General features: G+C 42.2%; 1 protein-coding gene across 3 annotated transcripts in view; it reads right to left on the bottom strand.

The window, feature by feature from the left end:
- The window catches only part of LOC128698068 (myosin heavy chain kinase B), a 25167-nt gene extending 17345 nt beyond the window's left edge, over positions 1–7822 (bottom strand). For 2 of the 3 annotated variants that reach the window (XR_011393626.1, XM_053790154.2), the window contains exons 1-3: positions 7259–7822; positions 6357–6461; positions 4262–4495 (exon numbers count right to left, since the gene is read on the bottom strand). Coding sequence is in view for 2 of the 3 variants with exons in the window: in XM_053790154.2 (XP_053646129.1) it covers positions 4262–4495; positions 6357–6461; positions 7259–7378 (459 nt within the window). In the remaining variant the exon portion in view is untranslated. The remainder of the gene's footprint in view (positions 1–4261; positions 4496–6356; positions 6462–7258) is intronic. The other variant, XM_053790155.2, reaches the window with a different exon arrangement.
- Between the last annotated feature and the right edge of the window lie 3418 nt (positions 7823–11240).

The following is an 11240-nucleotide window of genomic DNA, read 5'->3' on the forward strand; positions in this document are numbered from 1 at the left end:
ACATACCCATCCTATGGGAGGTAATCATACCATACCCATCCTATGAGTGGCAGTCACAACATACCCATCCTGTTGGGGGTCGTAGCACCATACCCATCCTGTGGGAGGTAGTCACAACATACCCATCCTTTGGGAGGTAGTCACAACATACCCATCCTGGGGGAGGTAGTCACAACATACCCATCCTGTGGGAGGTAGTCACAACATACCCATCCTGTGGGAGGTAGTCACAACATACCCATCCTGTGGGAGGTAGACTAGTGTCACAATACAGTGGCTGGAACAATTAACCAAAAACTAGCACTTATGAGAGAAACCTCATGCCGATGTTTCGCCCAGGCCTGAACCATTGTCAAGTCACAACAGAGGTAATAAATGTAGAGAAGATCTGCTGGCAATATAATAGGGTGGTGGTAATAATAGTAGTAGTAGCAGTAGTAACAGTAGTAACAGTAGTAGTAGTAATAGTAGTCGTAGTAGTGGTAACAGTAGCAATAACAGTAGTAGCGGCAGCAGTAGTGGCATTATTATAATGGGGAGCGCTAAACCCGTAGGATTATACAGCGCATGTGGGGGGGATGGAAGGTATTCAGACTCAATTCAGGATACTGGAGCACAGATCCAATTCCCTAGATCAAGAGCCCCTCACCAGCGTCAAGGAACCTCCCTTGAAGGGAGCAGTAGTGGTAGTGGTAGTAGTATTAAAACTAATAGAAGTCGTAGTAGTGGTAGCAGTAATAGTAGTAGTAGTAGTAGTAATAGAAGCAGTAGTAGTAGCGGTAGTAGTAGTAATAAAGTAGTGATAGTAGTAGTAATCGTAGCAGTAGTAGTAGTAATAGTAATAGTTGTAGTAGCAGCAGTAACAATAGTAGCAGTAATAGTAGTAGTAGCATCAGTTTCAGCAGCAGCAGCAGTAATAGTAGTAGCAGTAGTAGTAGTAGTAGTAGTAGTAGTAGTAGTAGTAGTAGTAGTAGTAGTAGTAGCAGAGGTAGCAGGAGCAGTAAAGGGTAAACGCTCAGAGAAGCACCTCAGATACACTGGTCCACACCAAAGCAGAATTTTTTTTTTCTCTCCTCCTTCGTGACCTCCGTATCGGTGACTCTCAATTTCTCGACTCTTAAAATCTCTACTCTTCGCAGCTCCTCTCGTCTTGGCTATCCTATCGAGTTCATAAACTCTGCCTCTCTCGTGCTAAATGGAGTTTCTCCTCTTCCCAAACTCGATCCTCTTGTAACATCTGCCCTTTGCCTCTCTTACATTTCCAGTCTTCAGATCTTAACAACAGCCTCCGTCCTGTAGACATCAAACTTGCTTTTCGTCAGACTAATACACTTCGCAGGAATCTTGTTCATGCTTCTCCAGTCACTGATGCTTATATTCCCGTTACTGCTCCTCTTGCTTGTCTCCAATACTTTGGTGAAACTGGCCACTTCTTTTCTGACAGATGTAAAGAGTACAAAAGATGTCTTCGCCCAGCCGACAAAGCAATGTTTTTTTTCTGTCGGGTCAGAGATTACAGCCATCGTATTAACTAGTCCTCTGCTAAAACCATATAGCCTTCAAAGACGTCATCTTCAGCCCTCATATAAAACAGTCCTAACCTGTATCTTACTCTTGTCTTTGTTTCTGTACATGCCTCCCGTTTGTAGTACATAGTCAAAATGCTCTAATTTTTCATAGCACTAGTGACTTGACCTGACCTCTCCCTTTTCCTCTCATCTTGACCTGTCTTCTGCTTTGTCTTTGCTTTCCCTTCTTAATTCTTTCCTTTCGTAATTCTTTTTCTTTCCAGCCTGGGCCAGTTGGCCTACTGTAGTTCCCCTCTACAATCTTGGGGACAGGTCTTAGTACTTAGATACTTCAGTCGCCACTACTTAGAAGTCTAATTCACTCTCAATATTCTATCACTGGTCCTGCGTGACATTTGCCAGTAAATCTCCCGCAATGTTCCTGTTCCTTTTGCCCATTTTGTACTGCTACTGTCACTACTACTTTCTTCCCAGTATCCCAGTCGTAGTGCTTTCTGGCATTCTCTACTTTTCTTGCCTTTTGTGACCTGACATGAATTGAAACGTCGTCATAAGGATCTTCTCCTAATTACTTTTTTTAGGGGGGGGGATGAACCGTCGGAGGTAGTCACCCCATAACCCATCCTGTGGGAGGTAGTCACCCCCATAACCCATCCTGTGGGTGGTATTCACGCATTCTGTGAGAGGCAAACAAAAGGTGACGTAAGTATATATAGGCCCAGAGACAGAGTTGCATCTACCCTAAACACTACACCTACCCCTGCTAAGAACCTAGCTACCACGACTAATGAACCTAACTACCCCTGCTAAGAACTAACTACCACTGCTAAGAATCTAACTGCAGCTGCTAATAAGCTGATTAATTATTATTATGAAAGAAATATTCCTCTAAATGTAGCACTGTCAACGCGCGTGAAGACATTACACACGAAGATCAAACTTTTACCGGGACAAGTTCCTCTGAGTAAGAGTTTGATAAATCTCTACACTGAGTGAGACACGACTTTATAAAGCTCCACACGGAGGAAACATTGACATGAAGTCATACACAACGAAGAAACATTTACTTGATAAAGCTCTATATAAAAAGAGAAACACTGACTTAATAAAGCTGTATACAGAGCAAAGCACTGATTGGTTAAGTTCTACACAAAGCCAAACATTGACTAGATTACTATGATATGATGCTTATGGCTGCAATGCATAAAAGCTATTTTAAATTATTGAGTCAAAATGTACCGTATTTTTCGGCATATAAGGCGCACGATTATATGAGAAATACAATACGTTGTTTTCAAGCAGTTGTAACGTAACGTTAGTAAACAACTGCTAAAGCGTAACCCAAGTCTACCCTTACTCTTACTTTGAACTTATAAGGCGCAGGGTGATTTTCCATGATTTTTTTTTATGAGAAAAAAGCACGCCTTATATGCCGGAAAATACAATACGTCTGAATATTTGTTTCCTGTTCGTCTGTAATATTCGAAGCTGGGAAGTTCCAGAGAAAAATAAATAATAGCATGTTCCTGACATATATATATAACTGTCAGGAACATGCTATTACTGCTTACTGTTAGTGTGTGGGGGTAGGAAGGTGGATGTGTCTGTGTTCTGGAACGCATCAGGGAACGTGTCCATTACATGTACACCTTTTGTTTGTTTCGTCTTTGGCTACTCGACTGCTTGTCTAATGCATCATAACATTTCAAACGTAATTGTAATTGCCCAATAATTTTAGTCACTTTTCTGTGGTGTGTTGTGATGTCAGTTACTGCTAACTGGGCGTAACTTCTCTCTATCTATCTATCTAGGAGGAGGGATCACTACGTGTTGGCGTCTTTGACCAGGTTTAGATAGGTTGATAGTCTTTATCTATTTAAGAATTACTGTCACCAGTGTGTATATATATATATATATATATATATATATATATATATATATATATATATATAGTTTTTTATTACCCAGTACTGGAATACCGTAATGTTTTATTAAATTTTATTTATAAAGACTGAAAACGTAAGTATATATACAATGAGGCCTCTCAGCGAGTACACACTGACAGTTTAGTGTATTCCCTTTTTTCTAGGATTTAAATATTCTAGACGTAGTTTATTGGTGACGTGGAGCCTTAATGAGTCCCGTGTAATCTATAGGCTTTAAACTCTTTTAACCAACTAAACTGTTCTATACTCTAGTGTAAACAATAAATGCATGTATCACTAAAAAATGGAAAGCTCTAAACCAGTATGGGTCATATAGAGCTTGGGGGATGGGATGTAATTAGAGAAAGGGGACCTTTAAGTTCTAAAATCAAGAGCTCTTTACTAGCATCAAGGCCCCTATCCCCCCGTCTGTCTGATGGGAGGAGCTTGGGAAAGGATGTAGAGTACAGGGGTGTTGAGGGTAACATTGTGCTGGGCTCACCAGTGCGTTGTTGGTGCACGGGAGGAGGAATTGGATAGGAAGAGGAGGAGGGGAGGAAGGAGGAGGATGCATGGGATAAGAGGAGGAGGAGACATAAGGCTATTCTGAGAGATGGTAACTCCCATATAATAATAACTCCAGCTCCGACGGAAGTGAACCTTTAAAGATCTAAACACTGATGAACCACTTATGGAATATTTAACGATATCCTCACTGCCCCACCTTAACACAACACTACCACCTTAACACAACACACTACCACCTAAACACAACACTGCCACCTAAATGCATCACGTACCACCTACCTCACCCTTGTCATCTCCAGCAAACACACTGGTACCATTGGTAGCCAGCTTCCTTACAGACTCCTCGTGTGGCGATAGTGTCTTCTTCAGCTGAAAGGTGTTTACATCCCAGCTCTTCACGGTGGCATCCACGGAGCACGTGAAGAGCGTGTTACCGAGCACCAGCAGGTCGTTCACACCGTAGTCGTGCGCCTGGAACTCGTGCAGCAGTTTCAGGTCGTGGTGATCCCAGACCTGAAAGAAACAGATTTCAGACATGATTTGTTTTAGATGTGAAGAGTTAAAAACTCTCAGGCCATACAGCGAAGTGGTGATTGCATGGAGGTTATAAGGGTTTTATTGGTGAGAGGTAACGAGAAGTTATAGTGGTGACAAGTTATGAGGGGCTATAGTGGTGGTATAGCAGAAGTTATGAGGGTGATAAAACAGAGGTAACGAGGGGTTATAGTGGTGATATAATGGAAGTTATGAGGGTGATAGAACAAGAGAAAACGAGGGTTTATAGTGGTGATAGATCAAGAGGAAACGTGGGGTTATAGTGGTGATTGAAGAAGTGTTAACGAGGGGTTATAATGGTGACAGAAGAGGTAACGAGAGTTATAGTGGTGATATAACAACAGGTAACAAGGGTTATAGCGGTGATAGAACATAAGATAACGATGGATATAGTGGTGATAGAACAAGTAAAGCCTTATGGCAAATAAAAGTCTCACTACCGTGGCTGAAACAATTCACAAATAACCCACAATTTTGGAAAGGATATTTCGATACGTCCTGTATTCGTAACCTGATAACGGTCCAGGAAGGACCGAAACGTCGTCTAAAGTTTCCAAATTGTGAGTTAGTTGTGAGTAACCTATATTACGTGGAATGCTATAGCAGGGCCAAGAGCTGAACTCTTCTTGTAGCTCCCCTTGTACCTCTTCATCTCACTCTTGTTTTTGTTGTTAATGACTTGATACAGGTCTTTTTTTTTCATAATAAGACCAATTCAGTAGTGCCAGCTCTAAGGCGTGGTAAGACTGTCTGAAGCTTCACATGAAGGTGTGACAGCCGTTGGTACAATGGTGGTCCAGGGAAGAAGTTGTGACCCCTGGCTTACATATGCTGGACGCGGGTCTTCTCGTTTGGCTCCTCTAATACAAATATCACACCTACCTTTTTCTTGACCTTTTGTATTTGTACAGTCTTCCTCACTGAACAGCGTCGTGCCACGGGTTTTACATAATGATGCGTTCACTGGCTCCTCGGAGTGTCCATGATTTAGAAATGGAGGTACCGTTAATTACCCTATACTTGGACCTCGCTTAGGCGTGGATGATTGTTGTCAGGAAATCAAGGTACCGTTGGCCATATGGCTGAGGCGAGACGGTTTACAGCAAACGATAGTGTTTGCTGTCTTGTTATTAAAAGAGGTGCAGCCACTGGCTGTTGACAGTGATAAGTTGATTGTGTTCTCATTCCGGTGTACAACACTGGCGAAGCTCCTGAAAATTCCAACTTGAAACCGGATTCCAGTGAGAGCGGACGAATGTGTTTCAATGATACCTAGCTGTACTGCATGCAGGGTTACAGACGTCTATTGAATTACGTGACTTCAATTTTACGATCCAGATACGGCATTTCATGGCCTCACGTCCTCCTCAGATTCTAGTCTGACCTTATGTCACCTAGGAACTTAGTCTGACCTTATCTTACATCCTTATTCTAGCCTAACCTGACATCAACCCAGCAATCTAGAATGACGTGATTCTATGTCTAACCTAACCTTAAGTCAACTCGGTAGTAACCTAGCCTACTCTGATCGAAGTCGCCATCCTAGCTTAACCCAACCAACTTTTACATCAGCCCAGTAAATTAGCCTAATCTTATCTAATCTAGCCTGACCCACTCTAACATCTTAGAAGCTCTACAGTTTCGTGACGTTAGGACCTTGACCTAACATCTCGTTTCTCTGTTGACCTAGCCTCCCCTTACTGACCTGACCTGACCTACCATAATTTTCTGACCTAACCTAATCTACCTGACTCGATCTACTTTGACCCTCCTGATCTGACTTGATCGACCTTGACCTTCCTGACCTAACCTGACATACCTTGACCTTGCCCCCAGCAGAGCAGGTGAGGACGCGAGCACCGTGTACCAACACAGCTTCAATGTCGTCACCAGGCCTGGGCACCAGCCTCTTGGGTCTGCTGAACTGTAAACAATAATGGTGAACAGTGTACAGGCTATTGTCCCTCACACACATGTCTTGCCTAAATAAGCCAAGTCCGCAAGCTTGCTTTGAAAAAGCACGAAACAAACACACACAATCGCACCTGTTGACCCATGTTAAGCAGATTCTTCCCGGACGAAGCTGAAAGTTAAAAATATTAACTGCCTCAGTCGTCTAAACTGTTTAATTAAAGTTGTCCACCCTATTATTTTTAAACTACTGCAGGTTAAATGGTGTTACAGCTCATTGTATATGTAAATATGTTATTGCAGCTTAAAGTGAAATACTCAACTACGGCCTAATGGTGGATCAAATCGACTATTGCAGCTTACTGATAGTTTAAATGAGATCACAGCTTAAAGCACGCTTTGAAAGCCTGATGCAGCCTAGTTTTTGTTAAAATATTCTACTGCAGCTTAATAAAAAATAAAATTGGCGAGCACAGATACAATATAAAATAGGCCATAACAAATAGATACAAGATAAAATAGTGTATAACAAATAAATATATATTAAAATAGGCTGGTACAGCTTATTGCACGTTAAAACAGGCTTCTCTAGGCTGTCTATTGTAATCAAAGATTTTAGAAATTATTATATATTTAGCTGATATTTGACTAGCAATATATTAATGAATTCTAATGATAATGTGCCAGGATGGGCCCGAAACGTTGTTTAGTTTTATTTCTGACGTGTGGGTTAGTTGTAAAGTGTTGCAGGCACAGTATTGTGACTAATTCTTCATTATATAAGGCAGTGTGAGTGACGTCCGTACTGACCTTGACCTTGCCATCGTCTGCACAAGTGAACACCTTCTCTCCGTGGAGACACACGGAGTTAGCGTCGCTCTGGTGTTTCTGGTCGTCAGAAACTGTGGCTACCACCTCCAGCTTGGTCATGGCTGCTGCTGTCTCTTATCAATCAAGAATCAGCCACGAGAAGCTTGAAAATTTCAGAGATGAAGGAGACACTTCTGTCGCGTCTGAAGTCTGGTTAATGTTTTCCCAACACAAGGAAAACGAGGCGCAGAACTTTTTGCGTTCTTTCAGTCTGAGTTTTGCGTTTCGAAATATTTTAATATTTCCAAATTAATTATCGAGTTATACTTTTATACATCTACCCTCGGTGCCGTGGTCAGGGTTATCTATCAGCAAATATCTCACTGTAGTTTCAAGGGCAAGTATTAATTAAATGGACACAAAACAATAATATACTCAAGTTAGCCCTTAAACAGCACTTATAATTATTCTAAAAGTTCTGGTGGTAGTGTTGTTATGTCAGCGGCGAGACCTGTGGCTGCCAACTGTGTTCTGCCCAACCAACTTCCTCCCTGACTGTCTGAGAAACCAAATATAGCACCACCTTCCTGGCTCCCAGAACCATCTAGTGGCATGGGGAATATATGGTTGGGTTATCAAAGGGTGAAGGGATGACGAAGGAAAGGGATAAGGGATATCCATTTACAGGTAAACAACAAAAACGAACAAATTTTATTTCTTTGTGCGGTATAAAAACATAGTTTACATGTAATAAAACATTGTTAAGCACAAAAGAAAGTCACTAGTATGTGCATTTTGGGTAGACTAATCCTAATGCTTACAGACTACTAAACACTGAGTGGTTCAATTTTAAGTATGCAAAAATGTATACCTGGAGTTTACCTGGAGAGAGCTCCGGGGGTCAACGCCCCCGCGGCCCGGTCTGAGACCAGGCCTCCTGGTGGATCAGAGCCTGATCAACCAGGCTGTTGCTGCTGGCTGCACGCAAACCAACATACGAGCCACAGCCCGGCTGATCCGGAACTGACTTTAGGTGCTTGTCCAGTGCCAGCTTGAAGACTGCCAGGGGTCTGTTGGTAATCCCCCTTATGTATGCTGGGAGGCAGTTGAACAGTCTCGGGCCCCTGACACTTATTGTATGGTCTCTTAACGTGCTAGTGACACCCCTGCTTTTCATTGGGGGGATGGTGCATCGTCTGCCAAGTCTTTTGCTTTCGTAGTGAGTGATTTTCGTGTGCAAGTTCGGTACTAGTCCCTCTAGGATTTTCCAGGTGTATATAATCATGTATCTCTCCCGCCTGCGTTCCAGGGAATACAGGTTTAGGAACCTCAAGCGCTCCCAGTAATTGAGGTGTTTTATCTCCGTTATGCGCGCCGTGAAGGTTCTCTGTACATTTTCTAGGTCAGCAATTTCACCTGCCTTGAAAGGTGCTGTTAGTGTGCATCAATATTCCAGCCTAGATAGAACAAGTGACCTGAAGAGTGTCATCATGGGCTTGGCCTCCCTAGTTTTGAAGGTTCTCATTATCCATCCTGTCATTTTTCTAGCAGATGCGATTGATACAATGTTATGGTCCTTGAAGGTGAGATCCTCCGACATGATCACTCCCAGGTCTTTGACGTTGGTGTTTCGCTCTATTTTGTGGCCAGAGTTTGTTTTGTACTCTGATGAAGATTAATATTTTATTAATATTTTAAACTGATTCAGTGATCTTGATTTAACTGGGATTTCTTAAGTATATTTGCAGCTCTGGTCTGAAGCATAATACTGCACCACCAGTGTACTATGACCACCAGCTATGTGTATTTACTTAATGGGTCTTTCTACCAGTTATTCTAAGTTATGAGGTTCGTATAACCATCAGGACACTTAACTACCAGGATACTTAACTACCAGGATACTTAACCACCAAGATACTAAACCACCAGGATATTTTACCACCAGGATACATAACCACCAGGATACTAAACCACCAGGATACTAAATCACCAGGATACTAAACCACCAGGATACTAAACCACCAGGATATTTAACCACCAGGATACATAACCACCAGTATACATAACCACCAGAATACTAAACAACCAGGATACTAAACCACCAGGATACTAAATCACCAGGATATTTAACTACCAGGGTACATAACCACCAGGATACTAAACCACCAGGATATTTAACCACCAGGATACATAACCACCAGTATACATAACCACCAGGATACTAAACAACCAGGATACTAAACCACCAGGATACTAAATCACCAGGATATTTAACCACCAGGATACATAACCACCAGTATACATAACCACCAGGATACTAAACCACCAGGATACTAAACCACCAGGATATTTAACCACCAGGATACATAACCACCAGGATACTAAACCACCAGGATACTAAACCACCAGGATACTAAACCACCAGGATACTTAACCACCAGGATATTTAACCACCAGGGTACATAACCACCAGGATACTAAACCACCAGGATACTAAATCACCAGGATATTTAAACATCAGGATACATAACCACCAGTATACATAACCACCAGGATACTAAACCACCAGGATACTAAACCACCAGGATACTAAACCACCAGGATACTAAACCACCTGGCTACTTAACCACCAGGATACTTAACCATCAGGATACATAGCCACCAGGATACTAAACCACCAGGATACTAAACCACCAGGATACTAAACCACCAGGATATTTAACCACCAGGATACATAACCACCAGGATACTTAACCATCATGATACATAGCCACCAGGATACTAAACCACCAGGATACTAAATCACCAGGATACTAAACCACCAGGATACTAAACCACCAGGATACTTAACCACCAGGATATTTAACTACCAGGGTACATAACCACCAGGATACTAAACCACCAGGATATTTAACCACCAGGATACATAACCACCAGGATACTAAACAACCAGGATACTAAACCACCAGGATACTAAATCACCAGGATATTTAACCACCAGGATACATAACCACCAGTATACATAACCACCAGGATACTAAACCACCAGGATACTAAACCACCAGGATATTTAACCACCAGGATACATAACCACCAGGATACTAAACCACCAGGATACTAAACCACCAGGATACTAAACCACCAGGATACTAAACCACCAGGATACTTAACCACCAGGATACATAACCACCAGGATACTTAACCACCAGGATACTAAACCACCAGGATACTAAACCACCAGGATATTTAACCACCAGGATACATAACCACCAGGATACTAAACCACCAGGATACTTAACCACCAGGATACTAAACCACCAGGATACTAAACCACCAGGATACTAAACCACCAGGATACTTAACCACCAGGATATTTAACCACCAGGGTACATAACCACCAGGATACTAAACCACCAGGATATTTAACCACCAGGATATTTAACCACCAGGATACATAACCACCAGGATAATAAACAACCAGGATACTAAACCACCAGGATACTAAATCACCAGGATATTTAACCATCAGGATACACAACCACCAGTATACATAACCACCAGGATACCAAACCACCAGGATACTAAACCACCTGGCTACTTAACCACCAGGATACTTAACCATCAGGATACATAGCCACCAGGATACTTAACCACCAGGATACGTAACCACCAAGATACATAACCACAAGGATACTTAACCACCAGGATACTTAACCACCAGGATACATAACCACCAGGATACATAGCCACCAGGATACATAACCACCAGGATACATAACCACCAGGATATAGCCACCAGGATACATAACCACCAGGATACATAGCCAGCATGATACATACCCACCGGGATACATGACCACCAGGATACATAACCACCAAGATACATAACCACCAAGATACATAACCACCAGGATACATAACCACCAGGATACATAACCACCAGGATACATAACCACCAGGATACATAACCACCAGGATACAT

This window comes from Cherax quadricarinatus, chromosome 58 (assembly GCF_038502225.1).
Source record: "Cherax quadricarinatus isolate ZL_2023a chromosome 58, ASM3850222v1, whole genome shotgun sequence".
In the NCBI taxonomy this organism is placed as follows: Eukaryota; Metazoa; Arthropoda; class Malacostraca; order Decapoda; family Parastacidae; genus Cherax; species Cherax quadricarinatus.